This window comes from Taurulus bubalis, assembly GCF_910589615.1.
Source record: "Taurulus bubalis genome assembly, chromosome: 2".
Classification (NCBI taxonomy): domain Eukaryota; kingdom Metazoa; phylum Chordata; class Actinopteri; order Perciformes; family Cottidae; genus Taurulus; species Taurulus bubalis.
The window spans coordinates 26,800,136-26,819,615 of record NC_136590.1 but is presented as its reverse complement, the minus strand read 5'-3'; the positions used below and the strand labels follow the sequence as shown (position 1 = coordinate 26,819,615).

At 38.2% G+C, this 19,480-nt stretch overlaps 1 protein-coding gene across 1 annotated transcript; it reads right to left on the bottom strand.

The window, feature by feature from the left end:
- Positions 1 to 7,932: 7,932 nt before the first annotated feature.
- On the bottom strand, positions 7,933 to 17,085 carry kctd7 (potassium channel tetramerization domain containing 7; the record flags this gene model as incomplete). The annotated part of the gene is made up of 4 exons (XM_079213983.1): positions 7,933 to 8,309; positions 9,711 to 9,889; positions 14,661 to 14,830; positions 16,768 to 17,085. 4 exons carry the CDS (start codon positions 17,083 to 17,085, stop codon positions 7,933 to 7,935), a joined length of 1,044 nt encoding a protein of 347 aa, XP_079070109.1.
- Positions 17,086 to 19,480: the final 2,395 nt, after the last annotated feature.

The window sequence follows — 19,480 nt, the reverse complement described above, 5'->3', positions numbered from 1 at the left end:
AAAAAGAACAAAGGAAAAGCTAAGCGGGACAGTGATAAAGAACGGATCTTTTTACGAGATGGTGGTGCTTTTGTCCACAGTGGCCGCCAAAATCAACACAAAAGGAATGTTCCTTGTTGCTTCAACAATGGATTAAAGGACTATGTGCATGTGAAAAGCGTTATCATCATCTGACTCCATTTCCCCTCGGCTGTACGATGCATTTTTAACGTGTTTCATTTTATTGTTTTGGTTTTTACGGCCACGGCCACAGCCACGACTTAACTCTTTTGGTTTACTCAAAGCTCCCGTAGCGCCTTTTATGACCGCAGCAGAAGCTTTCCAGTGTAAAAAAACACTACCTGCACAGACTACATAAGAGATTACTAGCTGGTGAACACAATGAAGCATTTAGCAGCTAAGGAGCCAGATATTTCCCAGAGGAGATATGGAGACCATAAAAAGAGCTACAAGAGGATGTCAATTTGATGGGTGGGAAGAAACATGTTGTCGTTTTCTTTCTCTGTATCCTTCTTTTGGTCCATAAGTAAATACAAAGGTGCCCATTTTTAATGTTTATGTTGTAACATTTGAAAAGGCCTGTTTCACCAATGAATGCGAATGAATGTACTTGGCCTGCAGCAAGATGCGGAGCACACATGCATCGTGTTGGATGAAGCCTAAGGAAAGTCTATCGATCAGGAGATGCTCATTCATGATATTGATTCGGATTCATCGCTGCTGTGTCGAGGAGGCTGTTAACCAGGTGGCTATATCCGGACGGGGATCCAAAATCGAGCGGAGGCCACATGGGGACACATGCTATTTTTAGGCACCAACAGCTGGACGCATGGACGTCTCAAAGAAGTTGTGTTCAAATCATGGCATCTTATCGTAATTCTTTTAGCGACTGGTCGTCAGATGGATCCAAACCAGCTTGAAGGATCAGTTCAGTACAGTACATGTACACATCAAATAAAAAAGACACTGAAACCGACGAGGGGTAAGTCAGAACATACTTTTGTGTGATTTGGGTGGGGCTGACCCTTTAAACGGAAAAGTGGGGGTTTGTTTCACATTAAAAGTCCAACAGGGACGTAGAGGATTCCTGTGGCATTCAACGCTGGAGGCTTTTAGTGTGAAGCATCTGTTCAGGAAGTGCAAATTACAACAAGAGCAGATCAAAAAAGGTAGGCATATTATTAAAACATGTATTACACACACACACACACACACACACACACACACATACACACATATATAACATATATATATATATATACATAACGGTATATATTGTTTCATTTTATTTCACTCCCTTCTATTCTGATACAATTTCTTTGCATATATGTTCGATGTGTGTGGAGCATGAAGGAGCTACAACTTACATGTCCATGTGTAACCCTGTGATGTATAATGCCAAATAAATAAACCTAGTAGAAAACTAGAGTAGAATATGTAGAATACTACAATATTACATAAATGACTGTCAATAACTACTGCTTTATTCTAACAGACTTGTGGCAAAACCCCAGAGTGAAACTACTCCACTGCAAATAGACGTCCTGCAGTCAAAGCCTTACAAGTAGAAGTACAGATGTATTATGTAATGCAAGTAGACAGCAGAAATATTGGATTAAGTACTGTCGCAGCATTTCAAGTAACTTGAACTTTACTTGAGCACTTTCTATTTCAACTCCACTACTCTCAGAGGTAAATATTGCACTTTTTTACTGAATTTATCTGGCAGCTATAGCTACTTTACAGAATAAGATGTTTGCATTAAAAAACATGTAAAGAGTTTATCAAATATTATGTACTTGTATTAACAGTTTACACAAGTACAGCCAACTGTTGATTAATCAATTAGTTGATTGACGGAAAATGAATTGGGAACTACTCAAGTAGTGAAATATTCACTTGATTCAGCTTCTCAAAATGCTTTTATTCTTAATAAATCAAATATATTTGTAATCATTAAAAAAAATAAATCCTGCATTGAGTCCTATTACTTTTACTGCTTTAAGTATATGTTCCTGACTATACTTAAACACTTACAATCGCATATCTGATATATCGTAGGCTTTCTTTTCTTTCTTATTTTTAAAGATAATTAACCTGGTTAGAGGTTTGAGGATACCGAACAAAGTGGCCCCACCTTGAAAGCCTGTTGGAGATCACCTGTGTTTTGGGTATTTACCATGAGCATAATATAATAGGGTTTTTGTTATAGAAAACAGGGCTATGAGCTATAAGGGGGGGCGACCAGGTGCGAGGAAGCAAGAGAGCAATCTAACAGGTTGGAAATCACCCGTTGTCATGGAGACGGGTGTGATACTTACATAATGAACAATCTTAATTTTAATGTTTTTCCTTCTTTAAATGCATCAGTATGGCTCGTTTCTGGTGATGTGAGGGCCGGTGGGGCCTGCAGGCTCTTACATCCCGGAACATGTCCTCTCTCTCGCTCTCGCTCTCGCTCTCTCTCTCTCTCTCTCTCTCTCTCTCTCTCTCTCTCTCTCTCTTTCTCTCTTCAACACCTTCCTCCAGTCTTCTTCAATCTATAACCAGCTGCTTATTTTTCCTCCATTACGTCAACAGGAAGAAGAAGAAGAAGAAGAAGAAGAAGAAGAAGAAGAAGAAGAAGAAGAAGAAGAAACACCCTCTTCATAGCCGACAATTAATAATTAATGCGTGTAATCATTCTTAATTAATCTCTGATTCGGCTCGCGCTGTTATGTAACTATCCACCCCCACCCACCATGTAACCGATAACAGATGATTACATTACCAGCTATCATCTGTGTCGCCACCAGGAAAAGGAAAGGAAAGGTTCATTAATACCTGGCGCAGCAGATTCACTCCCCGAGTCATTTTTAAAGCCGGTTTGATCCCATGAAGAAAATGTCCCAGCTCGGGTTTATACGACGTGATTATCAAGTCTCTCTCTCTCTCTCTCTCTCTCTCTCTCTCTCTCTCTCTCTCTCTCTCCGAAAACCGACAGTAGAATAGCCACTAATTCCCTCTTTCTTCCATCCTCAACACAGAAAAGGCATCGAGCGGTCAGCCTCCACCCCTCAGATGGGGGAGTGACATCGGAGAACACTGAGAGAGAGAGAGAGAGAGAGAGAGAGAGAGGGAGAGAGAGAGAGAGAGAGAGGGAGAGAGAGAGAGGGAGGGAGAGAGAGAGAGAGAGGGAGAGAGAGAGAGAGGGAGGGGCGGAGACGTGTGTGGTGGGAAGAGAGAATACAGCGTGTACTTATACTGCATGTTTAGATCATATAATTATTACAAGCAGGCAGTGCTGGAGATTAACTAAGTACTTTTACTAAAGTGCAATTTTGCGGTACTTAAGTTGAAGGCAGGGTTGGTAATCTGTGTTGAAAATATCATTATGATAACAATCAACAAAAATAATCAGCAAAAAATAAATAAAGGAATACATTAATAAATGCATGCAAGGGTAGGTGAACAAAATGTAGAACTAAATGTATGAAATGTTATTACTTTATGTCCTGTTTAATTATCAACTAATTTCAGCATTTTTTTTTTTGTATTTACTTCACCATTTAATTTTTCTGCATTCAAACATTTATTTAAGGATTTATTTATTCCTGTATTTATACATTACATTATTTATGCATTTATTAATTGATATTGAAGTCATTGTTCACTCATTGCTTAACAGCTGTGAGTATTTACAAAAGCCATGTTCTATGTTTACTTGGCGACTTACTTGCTAGATTTACAACCCTGCCTGTGTTGGAGCTCTCCATGGTGCTGATCTCCAGTTCACACCAGTGGGAACCTCCAGCCATTAACTTAACATGTCTAATCATTGACTTCATCTTTTGGTTAGTACGTTTTATTAAGTTGTGTTAATTTAAGAAGTCTCGTTGGGATCTATATATATGAAGAGACAATAAACATGCTAGCAGCTCTTTAAGCTAAACAATAGTAATAATAATAACCTATAATAATAACCTATATATATACACACAATACAGTAGTAATGTCCCATGTACAACAATGTCACATGTACAACAAGGTCCTGCAAGAAATATAAAATAGCAAAGGGAGGAATGAATAAATCAATGAAATGCTTGTTGTGTCAAATATTGCAGTATGGAGGGTCATGACAATGCTAACAAATGCTGATTGAGTCTTTGGTCATGAACCAAAGTTTTGGACAAACTGATGTTTTGTATAATGGTGCTGCTGGAGGAAAAGTCAGAGGATCAATTAAGTGATTAGGATTCATTGTGTGGAAACCACAAATGTTGAGCTAAACATGGCAGTAAGTAGAACTAACATGTTCTTACATATAAAAACAAACTTTCTAGATGTCAGCGATGACCTCTGACTGTTGATGTAACTCATGTATATATTCTTTAATATTTTATAAAGCAGACTTTGTGCATTTTTTCTTCTCTTATAAAATGAGAAACAAGCTCTGTTCTCCTACAAGAATCCAATTGGAATTTTTAGTTTTTAAACAAAAGGTTCCATGTTGGTTTTGTAGAACAATCGGCTTTCTAATCAATTCAAATGATTTATAATGATGGGACAGTATTGATTAGGTTTCCATAGAGAGCGTGGATCTGAGTCGGACACCAATGCTTTATTATGCTCTACTGAAAACCTTATATTTTGCCTTGAGAAGACCTGGTTTGTGACAACGTATTAGTTTATATCATCAGCATAAAAATGGAAATTACAGTGCTGGAAAATAGCTGTACACTTTTTACTTTTTTTTCTGCTGATCTTCTGTAAACTTCTTCAAGCCTTCTATCTATGTGTTTTTTTTAAAGTAAGATTTTGAATGCAGGATTTGCAGGACTTTTTTTTTTACACTGGTGTGTTACTGGTTTTACTCAGTGGTGGCAGTCTCTGCGCGCCCAGCTGTTGAACAGCTGATAGAGACTATGACTGAATGCGCAGGTAGAAAATCCACGGCCCGCCACTGGTTTTACTTGAGTAAAAGATTGTACTTGTTCCACCACTGCTTCTTGCTGACATCACCTTCAAACTTCTGGTTTTCAGTGATGTTTTGAGGCAATTGCATTGATTAGTTTTTGCTATATATCCCTCTGGTTATTTCACAGCAAAAACCTGTGAAAAGAGTTCCAGATGCTTCTATAAATAAAAGGACACATTGTAAAAGCTTTTTTTTTTTTTTACTTTTACCATAAATAAGAAAAATAACTTAAATAAATTTCTGTTTCACAGCAAACAAACTAAACCCAAATAATACAATAGAATCGTAGCTTCCTAGAAGCTAACAGAAACAGATAAATAACAATATAAAAAGAGTGCAAACATAACGGTGTAAACAAAGATTAACAGTGTTGCATCTCTTCCGCTACAAAATAAGCATGTTATAGATGTACTGCGCTGTTGCTTTCTATCGTTGTTTATCAGATATTTTCACTTGAGGTAAAACAAAATACTGGTTACAATCACAAAGTGCTTCGACTTCATTATCAAGTACAGTAGGAAAAAACTTTTAACTTAACTTAAAGGTGGAATGAAGTTGACAATAAAGAATAATTATTAATTCTGTGACAGTGACTATAATACATTTTAGACATTTATTAACGGAGAAACAATGAACTATTGTGTAAATAGCAGTACTTCATTTTATATTACTGTGCAAAAACGTCAGCTACCTTTCAATCCTCGGCAACTTTGAGTAAAACAAGTCAAATGTGAAGACCGACAAAATGGATACCACCCGAACATTTCTCACATCTTTAAAAACAAGCTCCTCAGGAGGTTGCATAATTAAAATATACTCTGTTTATCCAAAAAGGAACAGGTTAAACAGTTCATCTGCATCTTGAAATACAACTTATTCCTAAAAAATACAGATTTGACTTCAGACTTTACTTACTTACAATATTCAATATTTACTACGTCTATGTCATTTCTTTGCTCTGGAAATGTGGTGAGATGGTTCTGAACCCAATCACATACAAATCCAGGTTAGGGCAAAACAAGGGAAAACTTAAGGTAATAAAAGAAAAATGATAATAATATAGTTAGGACAATGGGTAGGATTGACTTTTAAATTAGATAAACGATCATGGGACTCACTTCTGATGCGATAATCATCTCAGGCTGGAGATCTTTTGCACCTTTTCTCAGCTTCAATCCTTCGTCAATGCGTCTACAGCTGGATATGTTCAGCCAAAGAACTCCAAACTTGTAGTTTGACACAAGCAAGTTGGAAATAGAAAAAGGATTTGATGTCTAAAAAGACACTTTTTGGGTCAAAGTTAAAGGACTATGTGATGTTTGAAAGAGGAAATGTCTTTTCTCTTCCAAATTAAAAGTTCTGTGATTCAGCTAAATATGTATAACCAACAATACTTAGTCTATGAACTAAATCAATAACTACATTTAAGCACAATTATAAATGTTTTGTTATTCATGACCACAGTGGCTGCTGTTTGCTGAAGGTACTGATTAAAATTTAAGCAAATTTGTCGTCCAGTCTGACAGAAATAAAAGTTTCAGTTGTCAGAAACACAGCTGTGTAAAGAAGCTGCATAATGACCGGCCTTTTTACACAGAGCTGAAACTTGAAGCATATTTTATTTTTCCCTTCAACTTGCATGTAACTACAGTGACTGTGCTAGACTCCGAGTGCGACCAAAACCCATCTGAAATGTACCATTAATATCATGATTTAAGGTTAGACCCTTGAATAGTAACTTAAAGGAAGAGTTCACCCAAAAGCAGCCTGAATTGTATATAGCACTCACCACGCTCGGCTCACTATGGTCCCAGAAGTTTCCTATTGAATGGTATTCAATTGAGAGTGGAGCACCCAAAAAAGTAAGAGCATATCAGTGCAAACAGACGTTTGACAGAATCTGCCTAAAAGACGGGAAAAAGGGTTATTAAACGTCCAAAACAGTTTCGGAAAATTCCCGTGCAGCATTATCCAAAACATTTCAGAGGAGAATAATCCCCCTCCCCCCCAAAAAACATGCTTTGGTTAGCAATATCATAGCAAAAATAGTTTTGTTTGGATTTCTGATAGCCCACAAGTGGAGACTTGGATTATGCTGCACAGGACATTTGTGAAAGTAGCCTTTTAGTGCCGTCGTTTGGAAAGTGTTTTTGCATCGATACGCTTTCGTTGTTCAGGCGCTCCGCTCTCCTGAACGCCATTTAAGAGTCAATGTGTTTCTGGTACCACAGAGAGCCGAAGGAAGGTGATGAGTACTATATTTTTTGTTTGTTTGTTTTGGTTGAACAGTTCCTTTTCTCGAAGGATTGAACAGTAAATAGTAACTTTACGGCAAACCAAACAGTAGCGTTTTCTTTCTTCTCGTTTAAATTTTTATGCCTGTTTCACTTCTTCCTCATAACTGTTGGGTGTGGTCAGAAGTGTGTTTTTGACGCACCTGTAAAAACGCCCAACAGTGATGTCACAAGGTCCTGTAGTACACCTTTATGTCACTGCATCGAGGTGAGATGTTAAATAATTGGAGGTCAGCAAAAACAGGGTGTTTAAGTGGTGCTATGTTAGTAGAACTGCTTTGGTATTTACACTGAGTTACCAGTTTATTAAGCAGACGTAAATCAAACTAATGCAGTCTAATACAACAGTCCTGCAATAAATCCCCCTTCATGAGGTTTTTGTTAATGCTGTTTTAAATGTAAGATTTAATACAGGACTGCTTTAATAGGCTACATTACAGGTGTTCTTAATAAACTAGCAACTTAGTTTGAGTTATTCATTTTGAAAATAAAATAAAAATATTGTGGGGAAAAGAAATACCTATATTTTGAAGCATGATTTAAAGGGTCACATTTAACACATCAGCACAAACTGTTGGCAACTTCAATATAAAAACCAATATTGGTTGAGTTGTGGTAAAAATGGAACATCCATCCTTTTGTTTTTAAGTCCCGTCGGCCCCCGACCGCCTCCCTCCAACTTTACCACCACGTGATCTTGAACTCGTAGATGGGCCTCTTGCAGTAGTAATGGTTGATAAGGTGCTTGTCGCAGACACCGATGCACTGCTGTTCAGCGGTGATGCCGCGCTCGGCCAGGTCGCTGACGATGCAGTGCAGCAGGTCGTAAACGTCCGCCACCGCCTCCCAGGGTCCGAAGGAAACGTCCACCTCGCAGTGGTGCTCGAAGAGCTTGGCCTCGCTGTCCGAGCGCTCGAAGCGCAGAGAGTTAAAGAGAGGACGCTCGTACGGCGTGATGGGCATCTCCTCCTTGTAGACGCAGATCTTCAGCTTGGCAAACCGCGCCTTCTTCTGCATTGCCCTCAGCTTGGCGATTTCCACGATACGCTCCAGATTGTCTGAAATGAAAACAGTTAAATAAATGACATATCATACATTCATTCATGTTTTTAATGCTGCTCAGCAAAGAACGTGATTAGTTTGAACTAAAAACCTAATTTAGTTGTATTTTCCCATACAATTGTACAAATATGTAAAACATCTCCAAACAGAACAAGTCTTTATGTACTGTAGCTGTTAGCCAGGTCTGTGTTTGCATATACAGTGTGGAGATCTGTCATCTGTTCAATTTTGAATGAATGAATTTACATCATTTATTTATATAATTTCACGAGGACTCCTCTCTTCAGACCAATCAGGTGCTGCTGACAAAATTAACATTAGTTTGTTGTCATGGCATTTCACATTTCTGTTCTCTCTACATTGTCATCATTGCATCAAGAACTCAATTGAATTGATTGAGTCCCCACTGTGTTCATTGTTCAATTATCACGAGGAATTCTGAATTACTGAATCTGTGCTCCCCACATGTGAAGGTGTAGACTTTAATTGGGATATATCTGGCTAATAAGACTGTAATTATTTCAGAGAACCAAAATCCTGGACTGAATATTTACATTAAAAACCGCACTCCTCAAGTCAAATCTGAAAACGCAGACATTATTTTCAGGCTCAGCGTTCCGAGGATATCGATATCTCCGACATCCAACCAGAGTGGACATCATTTAAAAAGACGCTCCCCATACCTACAGAACGTGCTTGAGAATCATCATGTTTTTAAGTTGTATTCAGTATCAAAGTAAATAGAGCTGCAACGATCGGTTATCAGCAGATCGGTTGTGAACGTAACAGCACAGACACTAACGTCACAGCCACACACAGCCACACACACACAGCCACACACACACAGCCACACACACACACACACACACACACACACACACACACACACACACACACACACACACACACATACACACCATATTGCCGGTGTGGACGTTATTCAACGTAACACAAAGTTACGTAAACTCGCAATTTGTAACAACTGCAGGTTTCAAAATGAGCCGTGGTCCTGTGAGACGGTTCTGAAAATGTGTGCAGCTCTGGAGAACTTAATTAAGTTATCAACGTTTTGTGAAGAACATACAATTTAATTCAGTTCTCCATGAAAGATTTTCCGTGTTACAAAATGTATGTTACAAAAATGTTTTGTGTATGCTGTCAGCCAAGAATCGGCCAAGAAAATTGCAATCGATGAATCTCAAATAGTAGTCGCGTGATAGTCAGTCTGCAAACAGAAATGGCACATTTTCAATGGTACTAAATGTGTCAAAATGTAAACCAATACAGGCAAAGTAAACATGGCTCAAGCTAACTCCACAGTGTGAGACTGTGAAATCATCATTCTCCGCCTTTACCATTAATACCCATGCTCATTCTGCAGCATGGACTCCAGGTACCTCTGTAGTAGGGCATCAGGTCGAGGAAAGCCTGCCGAACTTTTTCCCCGGTGAGCGGCTGAGTGTCCTCCAGGCTGTCCAGCAGCGGGCCGATGGCATAGTACTGAGCCTCTCTGTGCACCGCTCGCACCCGGTCCCTGTGAGGAAGCTCCCCTTCTCGCAAGAAGTTCAGGATGTCCCTTCAAATGGAAACAGGAATCGTCTAGAACAAATCCCACTCAAACTATTTTCCGACCTGATGAATCCGACTTTTAGGAACTCTGATGTCAGAGGGCTGTTGTTAACACACAAACACTAAGGTTGAAAGGTTTGTAATATCCTGCCACAAAAGCCTGCCTGGCTCCAGTCAAATGTCTGAGAGGACTACTTTATATTTCTGAATGAACTTTCATGCTTTTAGGTTGTAGAAAGCCCTTTTCACAACAGAACGCCGTACAATAGTTCAACCAGACGGACAACTATAGCGCAGAAAGAGATAAATGCCTCATTTCCACTGCATGGTTCGGCTCAACTCGATTCACTTTTGGTATTAGGTGCTTTTCCTCCGTTTCATTCTTCATGGTTCGCTGTTAGCTCCGGGTTTTGGAAAACGCTGAAAGAAACTGGGAAACTTCGCATTAAAAGGCGTGCCGATTCATATCGGAACAGGTTCCTGTTTCAGGCTCAAGTGCACAATAATGCAGCCGATAACGTGTTGCTTTCAGCAAAGCTCTTCTTTAAACATCACAATAAAAGTAGAAGGTTAGTCTAGAGTTAGCACTACTGGAATATCAGCTGAACATACTGACAAATCCCAGTTTAAACCTCTTCAATTTAACCACTTAGTAAAGCCAAAGAAGAACAGACTAACTCAATATGTAGGGCCCAGTTGCACCGTTGTGGTTTTCTACGTGGGACATCGAAGGTCACTTATGCTTTTCTGGACTGGAAAACAAACAACAAATCCAAGTTCCAACAGGATTCTCTTTAATTCTTCTTCTTTTGGGGCCCAAACTAATTAAATTGTTAATATTACATTTAGCGTCTGAATTACACTGTTAATCTCTGTTAATGCAGTAACATACTTGGCCAATAAAGTAGATTTTCTGCTTCATTGCTGCAGAACCTAGAGCAGGGGTCAGCAACCTTTTGTATCCAAAGAGCCATTTTGACCTTTTTCCACCAAAAAATTTTTTTTTTTTACATTGTATTGCTATTTTACCTGTTCATAACTATCAAACAAAAAATAGTCATGTGTCAGCTACATTAAGGTTAATTAAAAACACAACTATGCAGACCTTCAGTACGATCTATATTTGTGGCTCATGTGGTAGACTGTTTGCCCTGTAACTGCAAGGTAGCAGGTCTGATACCTGTCCTCTTCACTGAGTTTCACATTTTAAACGCATATCTTTTGCTACGTTTACACTGAGCATCCTCCTCACTAGAGCACCGCAAACGGAGGACGGATTCGTTTTTACTAACGGACGCCTCAGTGTCTCATGAGCTGACACAGAACCAGCAGCAGTAGTGGAGTTTGGAGATGTGATCCACTTCCTGAAAGTAGATCTACTTTACTCAGTTTGCTGCAGCAGTTGAGGAATCGCTCTTCTGCACTCATCTGCGCGCGAGGGCGGGGCTCTGAATCACGAGTAGCAGCTGCAGGAGCGGAGGCTTGACAGCGACGTGACGCATATTTTAGTGAAAGAAATATTTAAACATTTATTTTTATTTTCACTGACCCTATATCACCTAAAACTCCAAGATAAGAGGAATTCCCTTTGAAAGTTTTTCCACTGGGCAAAAAAAAAAAAAAGGTTTTCTATTTTTTTTTTTTTTGTCAAAGCCTCAGGAGCCGCAACAGACGGGCTAAAGAGCCGCATGCGGCTCCGGAGCCGCGGGTTGCCGACCCCTGACCTAGAGGGCTTGTAAACATAGAGGAAAAGATTAATGCAGAAAAATACAGAGAACTCCTAGAGGAAACAAATCTGCTGCAGTAAACAACATAACAGCAACTTGGAATAAGATTTATTTTTCAGCAAAGACAATAGCCACAAAAACACAAGGTTGGCTTTAAACACTGGTGTTTTTGTCCCACATGAAAAGGAAGCTTCTGAGTGTCTGGGTTGTAGTACTTTATATATCGCTACATATCTTCCTTCTCTTTCTGCTAGCTCCTTGTTTATAAATCTTTCATACAAATACCCTTGCAGAGACCCATTCATACAGAACTGACCTCACCCCAACCTACCACTTACATAAGTAATACGTCTTGACATTCATATTTAAAGCGATTTGCTTTGGCCTTTTAGCAACGCTAGAAGCCCACTTTAGTTCAGACAATAGACTTAAATACCCTATAAAATGTTGTACAGACTTGGATGTTCCCCAGACGATGACGCCGACTGGCCGTGGTGATCCTCTGCCTTTTCCTCGAGCACTACCATGAGCGTCACGTGATGTTTGTGCTTTTGAGTGCAATGCCTCGACAACTATTGGATGGATTGCCATGAAATTTGGTTCTGACAGTCACGCTCCCTCAGGAGGAACTGTAATCATCTTGGGCATCTCTTAAATCTAGGCTGGGTAATGATTTAAAAAAACATTCTTTGTTACAGTTACATCCCGACAGTAGCCACAAAATACAATAAAATGAATTGCAGGATTGTAAAAGGCCCTATAAATGATTGGACCTGCACTCAGCTTGTGCACTCTGAGTCTTCCACAAGCTGCCAGCTTGACAGCTGTGAATACTAACAACAGCCACGGTTGTTGTTTACGCTCATAATGATAATTTAAGTTGACTTGCTCTGGAGGGAGGGTTGGAAGGACGGGCTATCAGCTAAGCAAACTCTGTTTACTCCTTTTAATGCTGCCAACCCCGGCTTTAACCTTTTCATCAGGTCAAATTTTTTATTTAGATTTTATGACCAAATCAAATTGATTGACCATGAAAGTTATCTGTCGGCTGGTATTTTTTTTCCCTGGTCCCATGACATATGGTGAACTATCTTTATCTTGGGACGCAGCCATTACACCCGGAGAAATAGCTCGGGAACATTTTGCGCACCATGATGTTGTCACTTTTGCTTTTCAGTGGAATTCCACGGGTCAATTTTGACAGCCATGAATTTGAGGGCGCAAAAAAACAAACAATAAAGTTTCCTCTAATTCTGACTGTTTGGTATGTAATTTCAGTTAATTTACAATTAAATGTCATATTAAACATTATTATCTTTTTAGCTCTGTACTTCATGTTAATGTTTAAGATGAGCTAAGAGAGACTTGAGTGTATACAGTTCAGAACACAGAGGAACCAAATAGTGTTTCTCCTGGTCTGCGGTGCAAAACAAAAACCATGAATGATGCAACATTCAAACTACATAAAAGATACAAAAAGTACAAAAACAAGATGCAAACATTGTGTGCAAAAGGCCAAATAGAAAAGTATAAATATAAATGAGAGATGAAGAAAAGTATACATGTAAATGAGAGTATACAAATATGTGTAAATAGTGCAGGAACAGTTTGTGAGTCCATGAAAAAATTGACTGTTTCTTGTTTTGCAATCATTAAAAAGAAGCTTTTCCTCTCAGCGAAATATGATTTGTTTTGTCTGGAGTCTCAGTGGTAGACTAAAGTTTAGGACAAAAAGTTTAGTGAAAGTACAAATCTCAGTGAAGATCTGTTGATATTAGAAGCTGAGACAATGCACACAGCTCAATATTGTTAATTAACTGCACCTTTTTTTTCTTCGTTTGTCAGTTTCCGCTGGCTTTCTGACCCGTTATCAATGCAGAAAGACACCACAGTGTAACTGAAGGCTATTTTGTAACTATCCGGGGTAGGCATATGTATCAACAAACAAGCACAGAAATAGATATGTAAATCAGTTTACAGCACTAACAGAAGCCAAGGAGACTCACGGATGCCTGTCAGAAAATAATGAGCTGCCATCTGCGGCTTTAAGAAACTCTTTCAGATTGCAGAGTGTGAACTTTCATCATACTCAGCTTTCTCTCGGTTGCCATTTACAAATCTCTCACAATCTCCAATCTTTTCTGACATACTCGTGAGAAAATACTATTGCAACTGCTCCATGAACCGGTCAATAAATGTGTAAGCTACCGTTGAAAAAGTTTGGAATCTGCTGTTATATTGATATTTTTCTTCCTTCCTTTAATGCATATTTTACTAGATATAAAAACAAAAGTATAATTGAGATACCAATTGTATTATTTAGAATAGTTTGGGCCCCAAAAGATAAATTATTAAATTATTAAAACATTGGGTTTTGAATGTGTTTTCTAGTCCAGAAAAGTCTAAGTGACCCTTGATGATTATTGAACCAAAACAGTGGAATTGTGCTCTAAATATTGAGTCTGTCAGTTTTTCTTTAGTGGTTTTTTTCTACTCAGTGGTGAGATTTAAAAAAATGTGATTCGAGAGTCCAGTATATTTAGTTTAAATTCCCGGATCCAGTTCAAAGATTTCTATTTCTATTGTGAAGTTCGAAGAAGAGCTTTGCTAAAGCAACACGTTGCCTGTTTTTATTCCAGCTTGTTATCATCTGAGTTATTGTGCACTTGACCCTGAAACATGAACCGTATCTATTTAAATCTGAACACATTTTAATTGAATTTACCCATGAGTGGTGATGTCGTATGTTCTTATTCACTTGTTGCTCGGAGGGCAACAAGTGAAGTCTTTGTCTCTTTCTGCTTTTTCAATTGTCAATCTGGTGGAACTAACAGCGTTTTGTTCACCATGTACAAAACAAATCCTATTTAAAAAAATAAATGATACTTGTAAAGAGGACTCAACAGCATGAAAGACCTTTATAACATATAGAGAAGTCCTCGCAGCCATCTGACTGTACAGTAATGTCGATTGAATCAATAGCATAATCCACTGTTGATATTGAATATTTCAGCTCGTTGGTCTAAAAATATCTCACACAGTGCAACTCACGAAAAATATGTTCCATCTCGATCGATGAAGTAGCGTCCCTCAGCATCACGAGGGATGTAGTGACGCCCGCTGAACATGGCGGACAACATCGTGTCCTCGTATCGCCGCAGCGTGGACAGGCGGGTGGTGAAGTTCGTGCCCCCAACATTCAGAGAGATGACCTCTGGAAACTAGAGAAAATATGGACTGTAGACTGTAATGTTTGTTACACACCTTAAAAAACAACAACAAGACATAAAAGTGTGATTCAAACAAATTTATACCGTAATATTACATATTTCGATTTGAGAAAGGATGAAAAAAAGAGCCTATTTTGCAATAAACAAAGACCTACAAGAGGGTTCTTAACTACTGAATATGTATAATGAATAATACTCTGATATTTTCTCCCTGTAAGGACAGAGAATCTTGTGCACAGTTGTATTTAATAAAGTATTGTTTCATTAATGGTTAACAAGGTAAACGTGTCAATTTATCGTGATATTGATTTAAGGTGATTTCACAGGTATATTCGCCACTAAACTGAAGCTGTTATACAATCACACCACACATTTTAAACAGTTTAAAAGGTGTGTGTTCCAAGCACAGTTTTTCTGTTTGTAATTATTTTAAATTTGTTAGGATATGAAGACTTTAATTTTGCCTATAAAGTAGACTGGTTTATGTTTAATGGACTATAAAGACTTGACGCTTTTTAAACATGCAGAACTGTGGTGGTTAAATGTATTAATTCTTAGCCTATACTACATGGTTACCTGTGACTCAAAGATAAACTGTAGATACAGGAAAAAAGGTGAAATGTAGATAAAAAAATTAAATTATTATTATTATTGAGGTAATATCTGTCAATTTTAAAATAATTTATTCCATAAAAGAATGTACCCTTTGTTTATATTTGTTTCCAAGCTTCTTACTTTATTTTCGGTATAGGTATACTTTTAGAACATGTTCTTTAAATGTTTGCTATATAGTTGGGTCCTACTTGTGTATTGACTACTACTGCACTACATTATAATTATTAATGAATTATTAATGTATAATATGGCGACTAGGACCTACATTAGGTTTATAGTATTATCCAGTAGATTATCAGACCAAACTTAATTTAAAAATAAATGCTAATTTAACACCTCTCTGGATTATACAAAGAGCTGTGAATACCCTGCTTTTGGCTTCACTGTCAGACCACAGAAATATAAGGATTATTCCTACTGCAGGACTAATGAAGGAATATCTAATCTAATCTAATCTATTCTGATGCATCACATGGTCACTCATTAACTCAAGTCATGTGACACACTTGACAGCCAATCATGACAGGGCTCAGCCGGCTCAACCGTCCTCTGACCCCTGTATAAATAGCCATATACAGTAAATACTTGGAAGAGACATTATGTTTTGTGTATAATTACAACAGTCATGAGAAAATGTATACAGAGTATATTTGTACTTTCTCTATTTTTAAAACGTTTATGGTGTTGTAGACAACAGCTGTTATTTATTGACTAACACATCTTGTGTTTATGTGTGCAGTTTACCAGTGGTGGAAATTAGTACACTTGCTCAAGTACCGTGCTTGAAAAACATTGTAATACCTTATTGTATATATATATATATATACCTTGTTATACAACTAAACAATATCAGTGTTATTATTAATGTGTGTATTCTGCATTTTAGATATTGAAAAAGTAGAATGGTATAGAGAAGCCCACAGATTAAGCCTGAGTTTTGTTTATGAGTACACTTGCTAATGTACTGTGCAAAGTATAATTTGTAAGTACTTTATTTGAGTATTTTCATGTTCTGCTATAGTATGCCGTTACTTCTACTGCACTACATCTACTATACACATACGTCAGACTCTACTGCACATTTGATAACTTTAGTTACGTTGCAGATTTATATTATTGATCCAAGATATACATCAGCAAATAAAAGGTGTATTATTATGGATTAAGATGTATATATGTTTTTATTTGGATCAGAGTATTTCTACTTCTTAATGTTTTAAGCTAAATATCAAGTCGGGTAGTAAGCTTGTTTGTGTGCCGGTTGAACGTGATTTTACCCCGGTATAACGGTCTGGTAAAGCGGCCTGCCCTACCTCCTGCTCCGGCGTGTTGAGCGAGGAGCGGAGCGGCTTGCTGAGGGCGAAGCTCGGTGCCGGGGAGGCCGGCTTTCGGAAGTCATCCTCCGCAACAGAGTCCGAGCTTGACATGGCATCGCCCGGTTTCTCGGTGTCACCCGCGGCTGAGAATACCACCATCACTCTGGGTAGAGGCAGCGTCCGTCTCTCCTGAATGAACCGCCTCACCCGCGTCGTGGCGGCGGGCAGCAGCGGGCTGAAGGACAGAGCCTGGCGCTCCCTCGCGCCGCCGCAGCCGTCAGAACCGTTGGAACCGCTCGAGCCATTCTGCTGCATGCGCGCGGCGAGCCAACTGTCGGGGGGCGCCACCAAAATCAGGGCAGGGATAACAGCAGTACGAGCCACAGCGCGCGACTCTTTTAGCAACACTACAAAAACCAACAACAACACCGGAGGGTGGGGCGCGAGCAGCTGCGGGAACCGAACACACCCCCGCCTTCAGAGCGGAAGTGGGGACATTCCGCTTTCGGTAATTGAAAATGAAAGAACTACAAGGTCCATAGTGTTTTGGGTTAACGGTCCAAAACTGGGCTCGAGCAGAGACTGGCGGCCTATGCGCGCTCTGGGCTCGTTGTGTGCTCCGTACTGTCAGTCGCTTCGCTGATACGTGCTGTGACGTCATCACGTCAAGGATCGCTCTTGAGACCGCGTGGGATTAAAATACACTATGAGATGAAATACTAAATAAAAAACGTTAGATATAAATAATATATCATAGTTATACGTGGACATTTGATAGTGTTTTATATTTATGTTAATTTAAATGATATATCTGTTAATATTAATGAAAATGTCAAATGTCTTTATTTCCTGCTGCCACTGCTGACTTTTTCATGTAAAGTTACTGTAGTTTTGAGGTAGATTACTTGTAGAGGCTACTATACTTTACAATTGGCCACTTAATTAATTAATTGTTGATATGCTGTTAATTGCCCGACTTAATTTTGTATCTTGATTTCCCATATAAAACCCACTTATTTTGTTGCCTTACTATTTATTCCACCACTGCAAATAACAGAGTCTGCAGAGCAACACTGGTCACTTTAAAAACATCACTAAAGAGCTTGGAATGAATCACATTAAAATTCCATAAACAGTACTCGCAGTTGAACAACATTGATGTTTTTGTGCCAACTCTTTTGACCACACAGAGATTGCAGATCTCCTCCGTCTCGAGTTTGACGGATGTGAGGAGGTGTTGAAAGAGGAAGAACAGCTTGTGCTGCTGCCATTGTCAGAAGAATGAAGGCAGCCGAACCACTGAAGGTAAAACACAGCAAACATATTGGGAATCTGTCTATTGACTGAATTAAAGCCTCACATTTGATGTTTAATATTATCTTTAAATGTGTGTGTTTGACCGGAGTAGTTTTGCCTGTAATTCTTATGTATTTGCACCTAAGTAATAGCTTTTATACATCAGAATAGTCTGATGGTGTACATGAAAGGGACCAGTCTGTTGCCTTATGACTTGTGCTTCAAGTACGTTTTGATGCCAACACTTGGTGTACTTTTACTAAAATAATGAATGCAGGATGTATACTTGTTGTATTTTTGGTGTTTACTCAATACTTAAATATATTACATTCTGGACTACTTGTTTGATTTAACTGAAACCAAAACCTCAAGTACTGTACTTAAGATACATTTTGAGGTACTTGTACTTTACTTGAAAATATCCATTTTCTTCTACAAGATACTTCTTCATTACATTTCGGAGGGGAATTTTGTATTATACTCCATTACAGTCATCTGGTTCAATTAGTTTTTACATAAAAACACATGATATGCTTTATGATATGATATGATTTAGTAATAGTATCTCTATCTGGTATTAAATATGCTCCACATTGACGAACTACAACATTAAAATGCTCTCAAATGTATTTGTTGATAGAAGCCCTGAGAGGCAAGTGACACATTTTTTAATTCAAACTGTTTTCTTGACTGTTTATGACTGAAGAACAGGTGAAAAAGTTTTGCAAGGATAATCTAAGATCTTTAAAATGTTCCTTAAAACATGTGGGGGAAAAATTGTTTTGGCAGGTGATTTACTTTCTTCATTTTGGCCACAAGAGGCTGATGTTTACCTCTACACCACGCTCTATATTGGACTAAAAGCATACATTTTCTTCCAGGTGAGTTTTCATTTAAGTGCCTTCTTAAAACACAAAATAGGTTGCTTTTGTTTAGAGTGTGTGGAAAAATTAAAACTCATCAGAAATGAGTATTACAATAACAAATACTTTGATTGAAATTTGAAATTATTCTGACAACAAAAAAAAAACAGCCAAAACGTTTTTCACCTTGTTCATCAAGTCAAATTAGTAAAATGATCCTGCAAAACTTTTGACCCAACCTGTTCATTTACACAGGAGAGATTCTTTTATTATTATCATAATCACATTTTTTCCCTTATTTTTCCTCTCAGGGCTTCCGTATATAGGTGATAAAAACAGAAAAAGAGAATATTATACAATATTATAACACTGTGAAAGGAGCATTCTGCATAATGAGTACCTTTATTTTTGATACTTCACGTACATTTTACTGCTCATACTTATTTACTTTTAATTGGGTAACATAATGATGTCAGAACTTTTACTTGTAGTTGAGTATTTTTAAGGTATTGCTACATTTACTTTAGTAAATGATTTGAGTACTTCTTCCA